At 46.6% G+C, this 23479-nt stretch overlaps 1 protein-coding gene across 8 annotated transcripts in view; it reads right to left on the reverse strand.

The window, feature by feature from the left end:
- Positions 1-23479, reverse strand: part of LOC144772352 (sodium/potassium-transporting ATPase subunit alpha-1-like) — a 3188308-nt gene that overhangs the window by 3011506 nt on the left and 153323 nt on the right. For all 8 annotated transcript variants that reach the window (XM_078656610.1, XM_078656616.1, XM_078656614.1 and 5 more), the window contains exon 2: positions 19854-19961. In XM_078656610.1, coding sequence (XP_078512736.1) covers positions 19854-19961 — 108 coding nt within the window. The remainder of the gene's footprint in view (positions 1-19853; positions 19962-23479) is intronic.

Here is a 23479-nt window from a genome sequence, read left to right on the forward strand (position 1 = left end):
TTTGCATGGAGTGATCGGGATAAGGTGGTAAAGGAGATTGAGGAGATGGAAGAAGAACTTTCAAAAAATCCAGATAAAAATGAACAGGAAAAACTAAGGGCAGTCATGAAAAAAAGATTACAGAAATATGAAATAAAGATCAAAATGAGGAAGCAGGAGAAATTTTGCCGTGACGAACGGGATTACGCGATGGGCAGGGTCTTGACCTTTTCCAAAAAATATGATCAGCCACGGAAAGATCTGGCAAAGAAGAATCAGATGCAGGCCCTTTCATGACAGCTACCAAAACTCCTTTTCATCAGGAGTTCAATGTAATCAGGGAAAGCTGGTTGAGAGATGGCAAAAACAAACCTCCGGAAGGGGCAGGCAAACCAGACGTGGTGGCTGGAAGGGGGAGAGACAGCGGGCAAAACAATACAGCCTCAAGAATAACAAGAAGTCAGAGAAGAGGGAGGTGGTAACTCCATCCGACCACCTAACTATAGTAAAATTGTCCCGTAGACCCTTGACATCCGCGGAGGAATCCGTTCTAAAACTGGGACTTACATTCTGTCCAAATACCAACATGGAATACACCCAAACAAGAATAGATCTTTACAAATTCATTCGGAAGATCAAATTACATAAATTCTTCAAGGTCAAACCAACTGCCAGAGAAGTTAAACATCTGGGAAACAATAAGAAGGACACTGACCTCCTAAACGTCAATGATTTGACCGCATGTGAAGTTTTACAGAACCTCCGATCAGAGGGTCACATGGAAACAAGCGAAGTGACAAATACTCTCACACAGAGACTAGCCAATATTGAAATTGATCAGGAAGCACCTAAGAGTGGGTTGAAATTAACATCTAAATTCGTCCCACAAACGGCAATGGATGTCATTGCTACTTTCTCCGATGCAGTTATCAGGGACCTGATGACTATGAGGACAGAGCAAACTTCCCAACGGAGAACTTTCAATATTACGAAAGAACAAAGATTGGCGATAAAAAGATTGTCGGAGGACAACTCCATTGTATGTAAACCCTCCGATAAAGGAGGAAACATTGTCATCATGTCAAGAGAACAATATGTGACAGAAGCCATGCGACAATTACAGGACGAGACTTGCTATGCCGTAATAACCAAGAAAGATTATCTTGTGAGTATTGACAGACTACATGATCTATTGAAAAAATGGCACGACAAGCAGAGGATAGAACTGGAAGAATATTTATTTCTGAAAACTGTAAATCCAATTCTGCCCTCTTTTTATGACCTGCCTAAAATTCACAAGAACATTGACAATCCTCCAGGAAGACCTATTATCTCCTCTATAGGGGGATTAACTGAGAATCTCTCCAAATGTTTGGACCATTACCTATTTGAGGTTTTACTCTCATTAAAGTCTTACATCAGAGACACGTCAGACTTCATTGAAAAAGTGGAAAACTTAGACTGGCAACCTACTTATGTACTTTTAACTCTTGACATAACAAGTCTCTACACATGCATTGAGCACGAACAGGGCCTACATGCCGTAGAATACTTCCTGAACAAAAAGCAACTAAAATATGCTATGCATAATAAGATGCTGTTGGAACTTATTAATTTTTGTTTACATCATAACATCTTTCTTTTTCAGGACGACATATACAGGCAGCTGTCTGGTACGGCAATGGGCTCCTGCTTCGCCCCCAGCCACGCAAATTTATTCGTTGGCTGGTGGGAGGAGCAGGTAGCCTGGGCCCCTGAGAATGCCACATGGAACAACAAAGTGGTAGCCTGGTGCGGGTATATAGATGACCTGTTCCTAGTATGGGATGGGCCTGTGGCAGACCCCAAGGAGTACATACTAATGCTAAATAACAACAATTGCAACCTAAGATTTACGGGGGAAGTGAGTCAAGAAAAGGTCAATTACCTGGACCTTCAAGTGAGTGTGCGGGATGGTAAGATCTGCACCCTACTGTATCGAAAGCCTACGGCTGGAAACAGCGTGTTGCACGCTTCCAGTAGCCACCCCCGGAGACTTATAAATAGCATCCCCTACGGGGAATTTCTCAGACTTAGGCGCAATTGTACCCAAGATGAAGACTTTGAAAAGGCAGCCAGTGAGAGTATGGACAGATTCTCTGATAGAGGATATAAACGGAATCTCTTACATGATGCTCTGAGTAGAGTGAGAAAACTGTCCCGGAGTTCTCTCTTTGAGAAACAGACACGTCCTACCACTGATGGTAAATTTCGCATGATCACGCCCTATTCAGCTAACTCCTTCAAATTAAGATCTATAATGACTAAACACTGGTACATCTTAAAAACTGATCACATTGTTGGTCCTGATATACCAGTTGCCCCGCTTATAACTTTTAAAAAGGCGAGATCCTTACGTGATTATATGGTTCAGAGCCATTTAAATCCAATAGGGAAGAAGAAGGGAACATTGAAGGATGCTAAGGGCTTCTTCCCCTGTGGGAAGTGCAAAGCCTGCGCATCCAGTAAACGAACTTTAACATATGATGTGAAAGGCTGTAAAGGGGGTAGGAGAATAAACAAATTGATGTCCTGCCATACAGACCATGCTGTTTACTGCTTAATATGTCTTTGACAACTGAGATACATTGGCAGCACTATTAATCCAGTGAAATTGAGGGTGCTAGAGCACATGCGGGAGATCGCTAATAGAGATTTTTCCTATCCGGTCGCACGGCATTTTGCAATTAAGCATGACAGCAACAGGGATCTCCTGAGATTTTTCTGTTTGGACTGTGTTCTTGAAAGTCCACGAGGTGGCAACAAATTACAGACACTCAGAAGACTGGAGTCTCGATATATAATTGACTTAGAGACTAAAGCACCTGGAGGTCTAAATATGGGGGAGGAGATGTCATCTCATCTGGGACAATCCTGAATACTAGTAACTGGGATGTTGTAGGAGAGTAGGGTCTGCAATCCTATGATCACCCAGATTTTTGCTTTTTGCTGCACTGGTTTACGACTTTCCCTGGCTGTGGGCCTGCTAATCAGACCCACAGCCTAGCTGTTCTCTCTATCCAAATCGTACTCAGGTACTGAATTGGCACTGGGCCCTCTCCAAGTCCCTGTACCCAGGGCTGAGGTGTACCCAGAAGTCTCCCAGGGGCTGAAGCATGTATTATGCCACCCCTGGGCTGACTAACTAAACTGGCACAACTGGCTGCACGACAGCTGGGGCAAGGTGGTGTACTCACCCTTTGCTTTAGATATAGTATACCTATATCTAACCCTAAAATGGACACACAGATCTCCTATCAGTCACTCCTATGGCAGGCCTTAACAATCCTGAAGGCAGAGTGCTTGGAATCGTGTGAGATGGTGCTCTGGCATGAGCTGAGCCTGTCTGCGGCTTTCGGGATCTATCCCTTAGCCGTTTCCATGATATCGCATACCATATACTCTTAAGTGCATTATAATCCTCGCGGTTAAATGCCAACTCTGGTATCGCTTTATGGTGTCATACGAATTGGAATACTAACCCCTCGCCAATTCTGGCGACGGGGTTAGCATTCCACCCTTCTAGAGGGACACGACATGCATGTAACCTATAACCCGGTTAAAAGTCAGACAGAGCCTTAGCATCCACAAAATGGATGCTGCCACCGAGACACAAGTCTGCCCTCCTGCTGCTGGGAGTCCTCCCAGAGCAGGAGATAAGGACAAAGGGTTTCCTGCCAGGGGCGGTGCCAGCACCGTCCCAGACAGGGTTTTGTGTATTGTAGGTAGGCAGGGCTTCAGAGGAAGGTGACTGCACGTGGCACCCCGGTGCTCACTGTGCATAGGCTGGCTTAAACCAGTTCCAGGGACACTCCAGACCCTGTGCTGGGGAAAAGCCCGCCAAGGAAGTGGGTGTAACCACCCCCCTCCTGGTCCCACCCCTAGGGCAGGACTTAGTCGCGTGCCAGCCCCCTTTTCCAAGATAAAGGTAGAGACTGGCCCCCTTCCAAATCAGATCATCTTTGGAATCAAGATACCACTTTCCACGAAAGGACTTCACGATTTCTTCCTCAAGATTCTCCCTTGTGGCTAAGGAGTAGTCACCCTGCATCCGCAGGCACCATCTAAGAACACTGCGGTCTGCTGCACGTCCTTCCTCCGGAATCCGACTGCCCAGCTCGACGAGACCCGGCTTCCCTGGCACCTCTGACCTCTACCCACCTCTACAGCACAGCTGAGAACCGTGGGTGCGACGAGACCTCGAGGGACCGGCCATCGCCAAGACTGCACGACTTCTGCACAGCAAGCCCACCGAGTAATTTCCTGGTGAGTGCTTTGGGGTCCGAGAAGCCCCCACCCTGAGCAGCTCCAACACCGAAGAGCAGCCCCCCAGCATCTCCACGATCGGCGTGGGGCCCTTCTGCTTTTTGCTGCTCACCGCGTTGTTTGGCTACTAGCCCGCTGGCTTGTGGCCTTCCGAACGACGCCCGACGACAACACTGCTGCTGGTCTGGTTGCTCCAGACTGGCCCTTGCTTCCCTCCATCGGAGAAGTACCCTGGACCCTCCTGGTCCGGCTAAGACGCCATTTTAGGTCCGCCGCGTGGGCCTTGCATTTGCCAAGACTTGTTGCCCAATCCTGGGTCCAGCGACGTCGACAGCAAGAACCTTCGTGGGACAGCTCGCACCTCCATCCTGGTCGCCGACAACGCCTCCTGGTCCGAGAGACTGCAGAGCCCAGCAGCGCCCACTCACCTTACTGCGGTGACTTCGCCCGGTGCCATCCTGGTGCCCACTTAATCACTGGCTAGTGATTCAAGAACTTGGTCCCCTCTGCTTTCAGGTTTTCTTCTTCCTTGATCCAGGCTTGATCCATCGAACTTTCCTTCACTGGTCGCCTGCCAGCAACTTCCTTCTTCCAGGCTCCTGGTCCGGCAACGAGATTCCCGACGTCTTTTCAGACCTATGCAGCTGCAGCCCCTGGGCTAGGTAACTTCGGCACTTCGGTGTCCCAGCATAGCCTCACTATCCAAGGGTCAGGATCCACTGTCGTTTTCTCCCTACCAGGTCGGGTTCGCCCGTGAACACTAACTTTGCCTTTACTAGCTTCCATAGACTTTGTCCCGCATCCCGCGTGAGAGTGCACACTCTGCACCAGAGTCCCCTAGGTCTCCTAGAAGTAATCTAACGATTCCCTAGTCAAGTCCTAGCGATTCCAAAGCCTATTAGTACTGTACTTACCTGCTAGTAATCTCGCATTCCACTTTTAGAGTTTTGTTGTGTGCTTAGCACCCTGTCCTCATAAAGAGTACAGGGTTGTTGTGATTCTAATAAATACATTGTTTATTTTCATAACACTTGTGTGGTGTCCTTTCACTGGGTGTTCAAGGGGTAATGTGATGGTAAAACAGCTGGCTTAACATGCCCTCTAGAGTCTTAGCCTTAGACTGCTCGTATCCATGCTACTAGGATAGCTGGTCTATAAGGTTGACTTACAACCAATCATCAATAAGGGTTGTTTGGACTGATATATAGTGATCACTAGAATAGTGAACACTGCACATCAGGCCAACTTCTCACATTGGTGGCAGCGGTGGGATTTGAGCTTGCTGTTGTTTTACCACACATGCCCTAAGAATATCTTGTGAAAGATCACATAAGTACTAAAGGTACATATAACTTAGCTTAGAATACTCTGAGTTCTACTGAACCAGCTGTTGTAGCTCCTAGGGCCTAGCACACCCTAAACTACAACTCTAGCAAGGGATCAGTAGGCAAACATATAGTGTAGGTAAGTGCACCACTTACACCTCACTAGAAAAGCATGTCTACCCAGGGAGAATCTACTGAGACTCCCCTGGTCAGTGTTGACCCTCCACAGGTCACTTCAAGATATGCAGCTCTCAGTTTCCAGGAGATGAGACAGATCTGTGTCTCCAGGAAACTGAAGCAGGGGTCTAACCCCACCATTCCCTTTCTGATAGGTCTCTTAGAGACATATGATGCCAGAAAGCTTTCTCAGTTACATGAGAACATGCCAGCCTTAGAGGGAACCTCTGAGGATCCAGATCTCCCCAACATTGCTACTGTAGTTGAGGAGGAGGATCAAGAGGAACTCTCTGGGGATGAGGTAGACAAAGGTCTTGAGGTAGTCAGAAGGCTAACCAGGGCCAACTTAGACTTACTTGGGCTAGGATCTGGGGGACCCCCAGTACTAACCCGAAGTGGGCCTAACCTTGGAGTTAGGAGAGATAGATCTCTTTCTAGGGACTCCAATAGATCTCTGCACTCTAATGCCTCTTCTCAGGGGAGAAGGAATCCTCCACAGAGGAGATTTACTTCCCCTCAGAGAAGGGAGCATGAAGCTAGGATGAGACAAGCTGAACTGAGGATTGAAAGGGAAGAACTTGCCCTGGCCAAAGAGAAGCTTGCCTTTGCTAGAGAGCAGCAGATGAGTGGGCTAGCTCCCACTGGTGGCAGCAATCTCCCAAGAGATAGAGAGAAGGGTTTAGATACTAAACACCTGACTAAGATAGTGCCCCCCTTTAAGCAAGGGGATGATATCCAGAAATGGATGGCTGCTCTGGAGAGGGCCTGCACTGTGCAGTGCATTCCCCAGAGTCAGTGGGCAGCTATACTGTGGCTCTCCTTTGATGGTAAAGGTAGAGATAAGCTCCTCACTACAAGAGTAGAGGATGCTAACAATTACCAGGTCCTGAAGAATACACTGGTTGATGGGTTTGGTTTAACCACTGAGCAGTACAGGTTGCTGTTCAGAGACACCCAGAAAACTCAGTCTCAGGACTGGTCTGACTTTGTGGATTGTGCCACTAAGGCTTTGGAGGGCTGGTTGCTGGGTAGCAAGGTTACAGATTACACAGGATTGTATAATCTAATGATGAGAGAACAAATTTTAAACAATTGTCAGAACCAGTTGTTGCACCAGCACCTTGTTGATTCAGATCTGACCTCTCCCCAAGAATTGGGAAAGAAGGCAGACAAATGGGTCAGGACAAGGATCAAGCAGAACCAGAACCAGAACCAGGGTGGTCAGAAGAAAGCAGACCAGAAGGGTAATGTTAAGAATGAGCAAAATGACCAGAAGTCTTCACCAGGTCCCCAACAAACCAAAGAGGGTGGGGGTCAGGCTTCCCAGAAGAAGAAGACTCAAGAAGGCCAGTCAAAAAGGTGGTGCCAGTACTGTAAAAGTAAATCTCACTGGTTTAGTGAGTGCACCAAAAGAGGAGGACAAACTCCTGCCACTACAGCCCCTAAGGCAACTGCACCCCCTAGTACAGTCAGTAGTGGTAGTGTACCTCCCAAGGCATTAGTTGGGTTAACCTTGGGTACTGAGGGGTCTGACAACTTAGTTGGCACACTCACTCAGGCTGTCCTTGTCTGTACAGGGGATATGGATATGTCCCCTGAAATAAGTCCCAATACTTTGGGCAAATACAGGCAGACACCTTTGATAAATGGCAAAATGGCTCAGGCCTATAGGGACACTTGTGCCAGTGTCACCATGGTGACACCTAACTTTGTGGACCCTGGACAGATCATGCCAGGTACTGATTTCCTGGTGACCAATGCCAGCAATGTCACTACTAGTCATAGTGTGGCAATTGTGGCTTTCTCCTGGGGTGGAGTGAAGGGACAAAAGAAAGTTGTAGTCAGTTCAGACCTCCCAGTTGATTGTCTGTTGGGCAATGATTTGGAGTCATCACAATGGTCAGAAGTGGAGCAGAGGACTCACATGGAGATGTTAGGCTTGCCAGCACACGTGCTTGCTGTGACTAGGTCACAGGCCAGAAGATGCCCCACTGAACAGGTGCTGGATCCTGAAATTATGGACCAGACACCTTCCAAGAAGAAGAGCAGTAAGGGTAAGGCTTTGCCTTCCCCCTTGCCCCAGGTTGAGGATCAAGTCTCTGAGGAGGCTGATCTGGAAGAGCTGAGGGAAACTGAGCCTAAAGAGCTTGAACTTGATCAAGTTGAGTTTCTGGGCTCAGGGGGACCCTCCAGAGCAGACCTGGGGAAGGAACAGTTGAGCTGCCCTTCCCTTGAACCCCTCAGACAGCAGGCTGCTGCTGAGGCTGCAGGGAATGCCACAGGTGCCCACAGGGTATACTGGGAAGATGGACTCCTGTACTCTGAGTCAAGAGACCCCAAGCCTGGTGCAACCAGGAGGCTGGTCATCCCCTTGTCTCTGAGAGGTTTCCTTCTCACCTTGGCCCATGAGATTCCCCTTGCAGGTCACTTAGGTCAGACAAAGACTTGGGACAGGCTTGTCTCACACTTTCACTGGCCCCATATGAATGAGAATACCAAGGAGTTTTGTCGCTCCTGTGTCACTTGCCAAGCCAGTGGTAAGTCAGGTGGCACAACAAAGGCCCCCCTCATACCACTACCTGTGGAGGGGGTTCCCTTTGAAAGAGTGGGGATTGACATTGTTGGTCCAATGGAACCCCAGACAGCATCAGGGCACAAGTTTATACTGGTGGTGGTGGATCATGCCACCAGGTATCCTGAAGCTATTCCCCTTAGGACCACTACAGCACCTGTAGTGGCAAGAGCCCTAGTTGGAGTGTTCTCCAGAGTGGGTTTCCCCAAGGAGGTCGTTTCTGACAGAGGTACAAACTTCATGTCAGGATATCTGACTGCAATGTGGAAGGAGTGTGGTGTAAACTACAAGTTCACCACACCCTACCACCCACAATGCAATGGGCTTGTTGAGAGATTCAACAGGACCCTGAAAGGGATGATTCATGGACTACCTGAAACTCTTAGGAGAAGATGGGATGTCCTGATCCCCTGCCTCTTGTTTGCTTACAGAGAGGTCCCACAGAAGGGGGTTGGCTACAGCCCTTTTGAGCTTCTGTATGGACATCCTGTAAGAGGACCCCTGTGTTTGGTGAAGGAAGGATGGGAGAGACCTCTCAAAAAGCCTGCAACCAACATAGTGGACTATGTACTTGGTCTCCGCTCCAGGATGGCTGAGTACATGGAAAAGGCATCTAAAAACCTTGAGGCCAGCCAAGAACTTCAAAAAGCTTGGCATGACCAAAAGGCTGTTCTGACTGTGTACCAGCCAGGACAGAAGGTGTGGGTGCTGGAGCCAGTGGCCCCAGCAGCTCTGAAAGACAAATGGTCTGGGCCCCACACCATCATTGAGCAAAAGGGAGAGGTTACCTACTTGGTGGACCTTGGAACTCCCAGGAGCCCTCTCAGAGTGCTCCATGTTAACAGGCTCAAGGCATATGTTGACAGGAAGGACATGAGCTTGCTCATGGCCACAGATGAGGGACAGGAGGAAGAGAGTGACCCTCTCCCAGACCTGCTCACTCAGAATCCTGATGATGGATCAGTTGATGGTGTTGTCTTTTGTGGCAGCCTCACTGAACATCAGCAACAGGATTGCAGGCAAGTTCTGCAATCCTACAGACATATGTTCTCTCTGACACCCAGCCAAACTGATTGGTGTACCCATGATGTTGACACTGGAGACAGTCTGCCTGTCAAGAGTAAAATCTACAGACAGCCTGATCATGTTAGAGACTGCATCAAAACTGAAGTGCAGAAAATGTTGGAGCTGGGAGTCATTGAGCCCTCAGATAGCCCTTGGGCTAGCCCAGTAGTTCTAGTGCCAAAGCCTCACACCCAGGGTGGTAAGAGAGAGATGAGGTTTTGCGTAGACTACAGAGGCCTCAATGCAGTCACTAAGACTGATGCCCACCCAATTCCAAGAGCAGTTGAACTTATAGATAAATTGGCTTCTGCCAAATTCTTAAGTACATTTGATTTGACAGCTGGGTATTGGCAAATCAGGTTAGCTGAGGAGGCCAAACCCAAGACAGCATTTTCTACCCCTGGTGGGCATTATCAGTTTGTGGTAATGCCCTTTGGTTTGAAAAATGCACCTGCCACCTTCCAAAGGTTGGTGAATCAAGTCCTCACTGGGCTGGATGACTTCTGTGCAGCTTATCTTGATGATATTGCTGTCTTTAGCTCCACCTGGGAGGATCACCTGGTCCACCTGAGGAAAGTGTTAGAGGCTCTGCAAAAGGCAGGCCTCACTATCAAGGCCACAAAGTGCCAGATAGGGCAGACACAGGTTGTATACCTGGGCCACCTTGTAGGTGGAGGCCAGGTTCAGCCACTGGAGAGTAAGATACAGGCCATCAAGGACTGGACTCCTCCAATCACCCAGACTCAAGTTCGAGCTTTCTTGGGCCTGACTGGGTACTATAGGAAGTTTGTCAGAAATTATGGGTCCATAGTGACCCCTCTTAATGACCTGACAAGCAAGAAGATGCCAAAGAAAGTTCAGTGGACAGCAAGCTGTCAGAAAGCATTCAATGACCTAAAGCAGGCCATGTGCACAGCACCTATCCTAAAGAGTCCAGATTACTCCAAGCCATTCATTGTCCAAACAGATGCTTCTGAGTTGGGTGTGGGGGCTGTTCCGTCTCAACTGAATTTTGATGGTAATGATCAGCCTATTGCTTTCATTAGTAGAAGGTTGACACCCAGAGAGAAAAATTGGTCAGCTATTGAGAGGGAGGCCTTTGCTGTGGTCTGGGCCCTGAAGAAGTTGAGGGCCTACTTGTTTGGCACTCACTTCACCATTCAGACAGACCATAAGCCCCTCTTGTGGCTAAATCAGATGAAGGGTGAAAACCCCAAACTGCTTAGGTGGTCCATTTCCCTACAGGGGATGGATTTTACAGTGGAGCATAGACCTGGTACTGATCACAGCAATGCTGATGGGCTCTCCAGGTATTTCCACTTAGAGCAAGAAGACTCACCTGGTCAAGGTTAGTTTATTGTCCCAAAGTTTGGGGGGGGGGTCATGTAGGAGAGTAGGGTCTGCAATCCTATGATCACCCAGATTTTTGCTTTTTGCTGCACTGGTTTACGACTTTCCCTGGCTGTGGGCCTGCTAATCAGACCCACAGCCTAGCTGTTCTCTCTATCCAAATTGTACTCAGGTATTGAATTGGCACTGGGCCCTCTCCAAGTCCCTGTACCCAGGGCTGAGGTGTACCCAGAAGTCTCCCAGGGGCTGAAGCATGTATTATGCCACCCCTGGGCTGACTAACTAAACTGGCACAACTGGCTGCACGACAGCTGGGGCAAGGTGGTGTACTCACCCTTTGCTTTAGATATAGTATACCTATATCTAACCCTAAAATGGACACACAGATCTCCTATCAGTCACTCCTATGGCAGGCCTTAACAATCCTGAAGGCAGAGTGCTTGGAATCGTGTGAGATGGTGCTCTGGCATGAGCTGAGCCTGTCTGCGGCTTTCGGGATCTATCCCTTAGCCGTTTCCATGATATCGCATACCGTATACTCTTAAGTGCATTATAATCCTCGCGGTTAAATGCCAACTCTGGTATCGCTTTATCAAAACATGTCGAGTAAGGTGTCATACGAATTGGAATACTAACCCCTCGCCAATTCTGGCGACGGGGTTAGCATTCCACCCTTCTAGAGGGACACGACATGCATGTAACCTATAACCCGGTTAAAAGTCAGACAGAGCCTTAGCATCCACAAAATGGATGCTGCCACCGAGACACAAGTCTGCCCTCCTGCTGCTGGGAGTCCTCCCAGAGCAGGAGATAAGGACAAAGGGTTTCCTGCCAGGGGCGGTGCCAGCACCGTCCCAGACAGGGTTTTGTGTATTGTAGGTAGGCAGGGCTTCAGAGGAAGGTGACTGCACGTGGCACCCCGGTGCTCACTGTGCATAGGCTGGCTTAAACCAGTTCCAGGGACACTCCAGACCCTGTGCTGGGGAAAAGCCCGCCAAGGAAGTGGGTGTAACCACCCCCCTCCTGGTCCCACCCCTAGGGCAGGACTTAGTCGCGTGCCAGCCCCCTTTTCCAAGATAAAGGTAGAGACTGGCCCCCTTCCAAATCAGATCATCTTTGGAATCAAGATACCCCTTTCCACGAAAGGACTTCACGATTTCTTCCTCAAGATTCTCCCTTGTGGCTAAGGAGTAGTCACCCTGCATCCGCAGGCACCATCTAAGAACACTGCGGTCTGCTGCACGTCCTTCCTCCGGAATCCGACTGCCCAGCTCGACGAGACCCGGCTTCCCTGGCACCTCTGACCTCTACCCACCTCTACAGCACAGCTGAGAACCGTGGGTGCGACGAGACCTCGAGGGACCGGCCATCGCCAAGACTGCACGACTTCTGCACAGCAAGCCCACCGAGTAATTTCCTGGTGAGTGCTTTGGGGTCCGAGAAGCCCCCACCCTGAGCAGCTCCAACACCGAAGAGCAGCCCCCCAGCATCTCCACGATCGGCGTGGGGCCCTTCTGCTTTTTGCTGCTCACCGCGTTGTTTGGCTACTAGCCCGCTGGCTTGTGGCCTTCCGAACGACGCCCGACGACAACACTGCTGCTGGTCTGGTTGCTCCAGACTGGCCCTTGCTTCCCTCCATCGGAGAAGTACCCTGGACCCTCCTGGTCCGGCTAAGACGCCATTTTAGGTCCACCGCGTGGGCCTTGCATTTGCCAAGACTTGTTGCCCAATCCTGGGTCCAGCGACGTCGACAGCAAGAACCTTCGTGGGACAGCTCGCACCTCCATCCTGGTCGCCGACAACGCCTCCTGGTCCGAGAGACTGCAGAGCCCAGCAGCGCCCACTCACCTGACTGCGGTGACTTCGCCCGGTGCCATCCTGGTGCCCACTTAATCACTGGCTAGTGATTCAAGAACTTGGTCCCCTCTGCTTTCAGGTTTTCTTCTTCCTTGATCCAGGCTTGGATCCATCGAACTTTCCTTCACTGGTCGCCTGCCAGCAACTTCCTTCTTCCAGGCTCCTGGTCCGGCAACGAGATTCCCGACGTCTTTTCAGACCTATGCAGCTGCAGCCCCTGGGCTAGGTAACTTCGACACTTCGGTGTCCCAGCATAGCCTCACTATCCAAGGGTCAGGATCCACTGTCGTTTTCTTCCTACCAGGTCGGGTTCGCCCGTGAACACTAACTTTGCCTTTACTAGCTTCCATAGACTTTGTACCGCATCCCGCGTGAGAGTGCACACTCTGCACCAGAGTCCCCTAGGTCTCCTAGAAGTAATCTAACGATTCCCTAGTCAAGTCCTAGCGATTCCAAAGCCTATTAGTACTGTACTTACCTGCTAGTAATCTCGCATTCCACTTTTAGAGTTTTGTTGTGTGCTTAGCACCCTGTCCTCATAAAGAGTACAGGGTTGTTGTGATTCTAATAAATACATTGTTTATTTTCATAACACTTGTGTGGTGTCCTTTCACTGGGTGTTCAAGGGGTAATGTGATGGTAAAACAGCTGGCTTAACACGCCCTCTAGAGTCTTAGCCTTAGACTGCTCGTATCCATGCTACTAGGATAGCTGGTCTATAAGGTTGACTTACAACCAATCATCAATAAGGGTTGTTTGGACTGATATATAGTGATCACTAGAATAGTGAACACTGCACATCAGGCCAACTTCTCACAGATGTGATGTATTTTGAAGTGCGATACATACTCAAAAATGAATTGCTGGGAGGAGGAGCCTAACCAGCAACCATGATGGCTGCCTGATCTCTCGGCTCCGCCGACCCTCTTGCTTTTTTCCCGTTTTCCGCCTAATCCTGTGTTTATCCTGCTACTATCAAGTATCGGCGGAAACGGGAAGGGGCCCCGGACCTATCGGTGTGTTTTGTTGCTGGATCCCGGCGGTGCACCGATTGAAGCGTCTCCGTCCCTGCCTCGCACTGCGCGGCTGCCACCAGGTCTTTGTTCTCGACTGGGATCAGCCTCGCTCGCTACCACAGTCGCCGTGGCCGGTGGACCATCCACGGTGACGCAAGCTTCGTCCTGCTCCCTGTGGCGCGCTTACTTGCTTTAGGGGCTCTCACATCGCCGCTACGGGGAATACATTGTATCGTGTTTCTCCCTTGGCCGCGACTCTATTTGATACTTTGTCTCCCTGCGAGTCGGCTGGGCGCCATCTTACGGACTGTTCTCCCTTCCTGGTACAGCGGACCCTGGGCTGCCACCACAACTACGGCTGTCCTCCCACGCCAAAGATCATATTCCGTCCCCATGCAGTGTGCCTCTTTTGAGCCTCAAGACTGGCGGCGCCATTACTCGGATCTGTGTGGTGCCCGGCTGGCTGCGGATGGTAATGGTGGATGGCTTGACGGGCAGTGCTGCCCTTGTTTGCCCCGCGTGCGGAGGACTGTTGATTTCTCTCATCACGGTGAACCAGTACTGCTCAGTGACGTGATGTGCGCCTTGGCTACTCTGGGAGAAGCTCTACATTCGGCTGCTCGTGTGCTGGGAGACCGGCTGGCTTTGATTTCCCCTGTGGCGCCATTGCTTGAATGTGGACGCCGCCGGGAGCAGGACACTGTTGACGCTACCCTCTGTTGTCCCTCCATTCCGGCTCTCACTGGCAAATTGAAGGTGCGAGAACCTATCGTGGTCATGATGCCGGCTGTACTATCCTTGGAGCAGGCTGCAGTTTCGGGACGTGTGGTGCGGCTGGAGCAGCGTAGCTGGGCGCCATGTTTTCCTTCTCCCCCCGAGGTCCCTGGCGTGTCTCGATTTCTCATCCTGATGCGACTCCTATTGACTGGGCCTACCGATCCCGGGGGATCGCAGACGTGCGCTATTCTTGTTTGTGCCGCGGACTCCTACATTGCTGGGTCTCTGATGGACTTGAATGATCGTCCCTCCATTCATGTCGGGTTATTTGATTCGCCTGTCTCCTTCAAGATGTCTACCGTGAGGCCGGACTGTGTTGCTGCTTCGCATCGCAGGGGGCAGGGCTGAGAGCGCCCCTTATTCTGTCGGGACTGTTTCACTTGCATCGCTGGGACACTAATGGACTGCCGGGGCAATTGAAGATGGGTATTGTACTGGTCGCGGGGTCGGGGGTCGGGCGGCAGGAATGCAACATTATGGTGTTTTGGGGAAATTCGATGGCCCTCCTCCGGCCTTTTGTGGATTAGGTTTTTTCCTTCTTTTCTTCTCTTCTTTCTGTTCTAAATTTCGGGTTCGGTTTCTGGGCGACAGGCGCGCAGCTGGGGGGGGTAGGCCGTAGCCTCCGCATACGTGCAGGGTGGGGGGGTGGGGGTAGGGGTTTGCTTTAGTTTCAGTTTCTATGGGCCTTTTTTCTCTTGTCTTCTTCTTTTCCTTTTCTTTCCTCCCTTAGGGTTGTTAGGTGCTTTGGGGTAATATCACCTCCTTTCTCCGTGTTCGATTCTGGTTTTTTATGGTTTTGGTGTTCTGAGTCCGTGGGGCGGGCGATGGCCGACATGTACTGTGTTATTGTGCTATTATCCTGATGGTCACTATCCTTTGTTGCTTTTTATTTTACTCCTTGTTTTGCTAATGACTCGTTGGTTACCTGCCATAGTTTTCGATGGATTGAATGCACCTGATCCTTCTTTACCACTAAAATTTAAAATTAACCTCATTTCTCCTCGTCCTGGTGGTCCCGCTTTCCTTTAGCCGCGTCTTGGACAATTGCTGTTTATATCTTCTTGGGGACTGCTGCATTGAACTATCCGTACTTTTTGTGCTATTGACTGCTATCGAGGCCGGCCCGTGTGGTTGTGGGCCCGTATCTGTTTGCTGGTTATGCACAATAAAGGTTTAAAAAAAAAAAAATGAATTGCTGAGGGAACAACTTGCACTATTGAAATATTTATGTATTCTGTATGAGGGTTTATTAGATTGTTATTCTAAGGTGTACCATTTGAGGTGATTCACGATGGGTTATCAGAGTGTTTTGAGCATGTTGCATTTTGTAATTGTCTGGACATAATTTATTATCCTGGGATTTCTGCGGCCAATATGGCTGCAATTGCCGATACACGGCAAGATAGAAACCGGAAATTGGTATTGTTTTGATATCTAGACGATAATCGCGTGCTTATAGCGATGTCTTGAGGTTAATTACATCGCCTCTTAGGAGAATTATGCCCAGGCAACTAGTGCACGTAAGGCTCTATGATTGTTGTAACACCATTTCATATATCTTTTTGAGTTACATTTTTGCTGATACACGGCGTGATTAATTGTGGGAGAAAAGCATGATTGAAAATGTGTACTGTTAAAATATTCTCTTAAAGATGAAATGTACATTCAAAGATGGTGCGCAAACATGAATGTTTGTTGCAGTCCTATGTTTGTCTCAATTACCCATAGCGAGTCCACATAATGGCGCCGCGCATCGCGTTCGATTGTAAACACTGACGAAGGGAGTTCCTCCCGAAACGCGTTTGTTCTTGCAATAAACCTGTGCTGAAAGCTGAAACCCCAAGAGTGCTGTATTCTTCTAACCCGGCCAGGTATTGTTGAGGAATTTGGAGCAGCCATTGTTATCGCGGGACACCGCCGCGGAAACAGCACCCGCTACCTGAGTGACTCGTGTTACTGGTGTTCAGGAGCTTGAATATATATATATATATATATATATATATATATATATATATATATATACACATATATGTGGGGCACATATATGATTGTGTTTCCCGCGTCCCGCGCATGGGCGGGAATATTCTAGTGCTTATGACTATTGATGAGGATTCCCTGGAAGAGAAAAAGTGTGTTAGCGTAATCCAGATAAGACAAAATGAGGGCACGAGTCACCTTTTCCTTGGCCAGACTGATCAGCAATGGCAAGAATTTCCCAAGTGATTTCAGTGTGCCAAAGCACAATCCGGCAAGTTTTTTTTAACTGCGTAGAGAACGGGAGGTCCTGACTAAACCAGAACCCCAGAGTCTTGACCGGGGTGCCAACTGAGTTAGGCCTTGGGAAATCTACCGGCCAGAGATCTTCCCTAAAAAGAGGGGGAAAAGACCGATACAGAAGAAGCTCAGACTTGTCCTCATTGCATTTAAGCTGAGACCCTGCAAGCCAGTTAAAAACGGCTGAGAGGCAATTTTTGGCTAAATCCGGGGACGAATCTTTTTGCTTCCACGTGAAGAGGAGCTGAGTGTCATCGGCATAAGCTATGACCTTGGCTCCCAGCTCCCCTGCCAGATAGATTAAGGGCATGACATATACATTGAAGAGAAGGGGGCTCAAAGTAGAGCCCTGCAGAACTCCCGTTTTCACCTTTCTTGGGGCTGAGGAAAACGGGGGCAGCCATACCTGCTGTGTTCTGTCCTCTAAAAATGATTTGATCCAGTCCCAATCTAAACCTGAGATTCCAATATTTGAGAGACGGGCCAAAAGTTGGCGATGAAGCACTGTGTCGAAGGCGGCAGAGAGATCCAATAAAATCAGGGCCGCTCTGCCGCCTGCATCCACACATTCTCTTATAGCCTCTGCCATCTCAACAAGCGATCCCCGCCCCTGAATCCGTGAATGGCAACGTGCAACCGGCCAGGAATGAGACACGATCGGTCCAGTCTCCTATGAAGAGGCGCCCTGCCCTGGTCTGGTAAGCATTTGAGCATCCCAATCGATTCCATGGAAATTCGGATACTTTTCATTTCCTTAAAAAATACAGCTACCGGACTAAGAAAAAATTGTCCTAAAAGACAAAATCTCATTTAATCTCAAGACAAACATAATATATTTCTCTGTCCTGAAGATGATGGCAATTATCTAAGACTAGGCATCGAAACGTCGTCAACAAACTAGCACCATATGTACAGGAATTGTGAAAAAATTTATGCAATGGTGCTGTGAAACATAATTACGTCTGCTCACTGAATTACAAGTACACAGACCGCCTTGTTCGGTTTTGCCAAAAATGTGTTTGTTTTGTCTTGTCCTCTGTGGGTTACTGGTTGTACCCACTGTGTAAAAAGTCCTTGTGCTATTGCTCATAACTTACTAAAATAAAACCTGTCCGGCTGGACAAAGGTCATATTTACTATTGAGTGTATGTCTATAATTACCCAGATCCATGAACTACTAGGGACCACTGTTCTTTGTAATATCTCAACAAGGGCCGTCTCTGTGTGGTCTGTGGCCCATAAATCCCTACTGGGTTGGGTGTAGGGCACCGGATGACTCAATAAAATCATCGCATTGGAAAGTTGTTTATAAACTGCCTTCTCACACACTTTCGCCACAGCCGGAGTGAGATGGATCGATAGCTAGCTAATGTAGCAGGATCTAAAGAGGGCATTTTTTTTGCAGCGGGAGCAATTTCACCTGTTTCCACTCGAGTGGAACAGTAGCGGTCTGAAGCGACATGTTAATAATGATGTTAACTTCAGAATTAACCACCTCAGCAGCTGCTGCTAACGGCCTTGCTAGACAGGGATCTGCTGGTGAACCCGATTTCAAAGATTTAAGAATGGACAGTGAATCCTGCAAGGGAATGGATAAAAAGCCTGTCAAAGAAATAAGGTTTGAATCAGAGGCTGGGACATTCTGAATAGGGAGCCCTGTCTGCCCGTGAATACTTGTCCCAAAGCTGTCCTGGATCATTTGGATCTGATCTATAAAGAAACAGGTCAGCTTCTCGCACCAAGAATTGGATGCCAGGAGAGAAAATTTCTTTTGAGTTGTTTTTGGACTGAATAATATGCTCAGTGTAGAAGTTACTTTTAGCCTTCTTGATAGCAGCATAGCACTCTTTCTGGGACTACCGCACTCTTTCTGGGACTAACGCACTCTTTCTGGGACTACCTTAACACTATTTTAGCAAGTGGACAATAGGCCTGTCTCCAACTGCGCTCCAGTTTTTTACAGGATTGCTTTAAGTACTTGAGCTCTCTAGAGTACTAAGGTTTAGAAGGGGCGTTTCTCACTAGCCTATTAGCAAGAGGTGGGGAAAGATATTCCACAGCCTGTGAGATCCAGTTGTTAAAGCTCCCTAAATCGCCAACCAAATCCTTGGACGCAATATGGACAGAACTCTACAAATCGCAGAGGGCTCACATATATACCTTGTCTTATCACAATGGTGGAGTTTTTATTACGTTCACTGTCCTTGCACTTCTAATAACTTTCATCTGCTTCTGTCTATTGATCACTGCAGCACATATGTTCTATGCAAGAATCACGTAGGTTCAATAAACATTGAAAATGTCCCACTGTGTATTCCTTGTGTATTTCTCTGAGGGCATGAGTGACTGAGCAAAAGGGTTCTAAATCTGTTATCACGATCCTTGGGCGATCAGGGTTGTCATGTTCAGTGGTTGCCAGAACCATTTGTTACCCACCTAAGTTTAGGGTTATTAATGGTGGCACTGTTAGCTAGCTGGATAAAAGGACATCATATCCTGAGGGGGTACATAGAATCAGTCTGGCACCACCCCAAAGGTTATGCCGTCCACAAACACGCAGTTCCTACCATAGGGTGGAAATTACATGACATGGCGATGCCAACGTTGGTTAGGTACTTTTTATTGGATCTCCTGAGTAGTTTAATCATGGTTTCTCAGAGATTCTGCTTACCTCCAAATCGGAGACATCCGTTTTCGTAGGGAAAATCCTCCTCAGTTAAGTAGGTACCCCGTAAGTACTGGCTGTATACTGTTTTACGGATATATTTCCCAGTGCGCATACCCACTCTGTAATTCATTCCATATCATGTCTGGAGATAAAAAAATCCCCTTAATGGGATCATCTTCTTAAAGGTCTCACTTCACCTGCCTTTGTGAGTAAAGATTTTGACAGGTTCTGGTGCTTTTGTACTGATTTCCCCAGGACCAATCCCGCTTTGGAAAGGGTCTTGGAGGAGTCTGAGGAGGTGGTGGCGGACCTCTTAGGAGAACCGTGGTCTGAGGAGGTAGTGGCCATCTTAGGAGACCCTTGGAGGAGTCCGAGGAGGTGGTGGTGGCCATCTTAGGAGAAAGTTGGGGCTTGAGGGTATTCCATGGCACCATCTGTGTGTAACACATAACCAAATGACACCAGCTGCCCGCTGCACAACACCTTACCATTGAGACTTCCTTCTTCAGCTCATCCATATCTTGCTCCTTTGCCGCCTTCTTCGTGGTGGGGTCATTTTCTGACGTGGCAGCCGGCTCATAGTTGTCTTGTCCAGCCTGCAGTGAAACAAAACACTGACAAATGAATATACAGATACAATTAAAAGGCAAGATACATTTAGCATAATGTTACATCTTATATGGTGTGTATTTTAGTTTTTATCATTGAAATATAGGCTCCCACATCTCACCGTACTGCCGCTTCGAGAAGTGGGAGTGTTAAAAAATGCCGTCAAATGTGCACTCAGGTCTAAATTACGGCACAAAGAAATCTTCACTGCATAACATATTAATAGGTAGGATTCCCAGTGATAACGGAAATCCACCAGAGGTGGAAGCGAATGGCTCTTCCTCCCCTCATGAACTACTGCTTCTGACTGTGCTGCGGGTGTATTTGTGAAGAGGAATGCTCAATACAAAATGTCTGCCTGGGATGGGGCTCCAGGGCGGCAGCGGCAGCTGTGTGCAGCCAGGAGGGAGGTCAGACCCCTTATGTCCCTCCTTGGCCGCTGGGGGTTAGTTTATACACCTTACGCAAAGTTGCCAAAATTATGCCATTTCTGAGGTCTGAACAGAATGTTCCGCCCATCCCTAGTGTTGCGATTTATGTTATCCCATTCTACAAGGTCAACCAAAATCAGATAGTAGCATCCCTTCTTTGTCCTCACAGGGTGATCACTGCATTCTCCTCCTTGTCATAGGAGGGCCCCGCATAAGGGCGAAGGACTTAGGCCTGGCTGATTTGATAACAATCAACCGGTAAACAGTCAAAATATCGAGGAAAAAATATCGAATGGACATAATATCGAGTTTAAAATATAGAATGGACAAAATATCGAATGGACAGAATATAGACATCAAAAATATCGTTTTTAAGGTAAGTAATGTAATATCGAATGTTAAAAATATAGAAAGTTAAAATATCGAAGTATATAATATAGGTTATTAAAATTATCGAATTTTTAATAATATCGAATTTTTTATAGTGGTTTTTATGTTATTATATGTGTGAAAAGTGATTTTTTATGGTATAATCTATTTTAATTAATGAATTTTGTTTTTTTAATTTTTGCGTAATTTAATTCTGTAGCGGGTTGTGGGGTTATAGGGGAATAGGGTGGGAAGTAATTTAATTATAATTAATTAAATATGAAAATGTATTTATTGGTATTCATTTTTAATTAATTGTTAATTAATTTATATTTGGTAATTAATTAAATTTTAATTGGCAATTAATTTTAATTAATTGATTAATTGCTAATTATGTTAATTTTACTAATTTATTTTCCGTAGCGGGTTGTGGGTTTATATGGGAATTGGGTGGGAAGTAATTTATTTATAATTAATTAAATATGTAAAATGATTTTTTTTTTTTTCCATTTTTCTTTTTTTTTTTGTCCTCATACGCCACTTCCCACCTCTTCATATCTATAGCGCCCTTTGGTGGTTTCAAACTCAACTATGAGAGGTAATTTCCTACTGCTTGTGCTGCAAAATGATTTATTGGTATTTATTTAGAATTAATTGTTAATACATTTTTTTATGGGTAATGAATTAAATTTTAATTGCCAATTAATTGTATTTTATTGATTAATTGCTAATTATGTTAATTTTACTAATGTATTTTCTGTAGCGGGTTGTGAGTTTATAGGGGAATAGGGTGGGAAGTAATTTATTTATAATTAATTAAATTATTTAATTTATTTAATTGTATTTAATTTGAATTGATTGTTAATTAATTTTTAATTGTTAATTAATTTGTATCAACAGGTAACTAATTGTAATAATTAATTTTAATTTGTAATTTTAATTGATTAATTATTATATTATATTACATTGGTAATTACTTTTAAATAATTTTTTCATAGATATTAATTTATATTTTTTTAAATAATATATGAAGTATTTACTTTCCCTATTGTTGCACTCTCTGGAGTGGGAATAGTAATTTTTACCCCTACGCTATCCAACGATTTCCCTACTGTTGCACTCTTTGGAGTGGGAATAGTAATTTTAACCCCTACGCTATCCAACGCTTTCCCTACTATTGCACTCTTCGGAGTGGGAATAGTAATTTTAACCCCTACGCTATCCAACGATTTCCCTACTGTTGCACTCTTTGGAGTGGGAATAGTAATTTTAACCCCTACGCTATCCAACGATTTCCCTACTGTTGCACTCTTTGGAGTGGGAATAGTAATTTTAACCCCTACGCTATCCAACGCTTTCCTTACTGTTGCACTCACTGGAGTGGGAATAGTAATTTTTACCCCTATGCTATCCAACGCTTTCCCTACTGTTGCACCCACTGGAGTGGGAATAGTAATTTTTACCTCTACGCTATCCAACGCTTTCCCTTCTGTTGCACTCACTGGAGTGGGAATAGTAATTTTTACCCCTACGCTATCCAACGCTTTCCCTACTGTTGCACTCTTTGGAGTGGGAATAGTAATTTTAACCCCTACGCTATCCAACGCTTTCCCTACTGTTGCACTCTTTGAAGTGGGAATAGTAATTTTCACCGCTACGCTATCCAACGCATTCCCTACTATTGCACTCTTTGGAGTTGGAATAGTAATTTTTACCCCTACGCTATCCAACGCTTTCCGTATTGTTGCACCCACTGGAGTGGGAGTAGTAATTTTTACCCCTACGCTATCCAACGCTTTCCCTACTGTAGCACTCACTGGAGTGGGAATAGTAATTTTTACCCCTACGCTATCCAACACTTTCCCTACTGTTGCACCCTTTGGAGTGGGAATAGTAATTTTTACCCCTACGCTATCCAACGCTTTCCCTACTGTTGCACCCTCTAGAGTAGGAATAGTAATTTTTACCCCCACGCTATCCAACGCTTTCCCTACTGTTGCACCCTTTGGAGTGGGAATAGTAATTTTTACTCCTACGCTATCCAACGCTTTCCCTACTGTTGCACCCTTTGGAGTGGAAATATTAATTTTTACCCCTACGCTATCCAACGCTTTCCCTACTGTTGCACCCTTTGGAGTGGGAATAGTAATTTTTACCCCTACGCTATTCAACGCTTTCCCTACTGTTGCACCCTCTGGAGTGGGAATAGTAATTTTTACCCCTACGCTATCCAACGCTTTCCCTACTGTTGCACCCTTTGGAGTGGGAATAGTAATTTTTACCCCTACGCTATCCAACGCTTTCTCTACTGTTGCACTCACTGGAGTGGGAATATCAATTTTTACCCCTACGCTATCCAACGCTTTCCCTACTGTTGAACTCTTTGGAGTCGGAATAGTAATTTTTACCACTACGCTATCCAACGCTTTCCCTACTCTTGCACTCATTGGAGTGGGAATAGTAATTTTAACACTCTTGCTATGCTATGGTAATAATATGGTATATTTTTTAATAATATTATGTTAATATATATATATGTTTTAAGAAATAAAATTGTATTTTTTTTATAACTTAAATTAATTATTTAATAATTTTAAGGTTATTTAAGTATTTTTAAGTATATTTTAGTTATTTATTTTTAATATTTTTTTAATGTTACAGTAATTTTAATAAATTCGATATTTTTACAAAGTACATATTTTGAA

This window comes from Lissotriton helveticus, chromosome 8 (genome assembly GCF_964261635.1).
Source record: "Lissotriton helveticus chromosome 8, aLisHel1.1, whole genome shotgun sequence".
In the NCBI taxonomy this organism is placed as follows: Eukaryota; Metazoa; Chordata; class Amphibia; order Caudata; family Salamandridae; genus Lissotriton; species Lissotriton helveticus.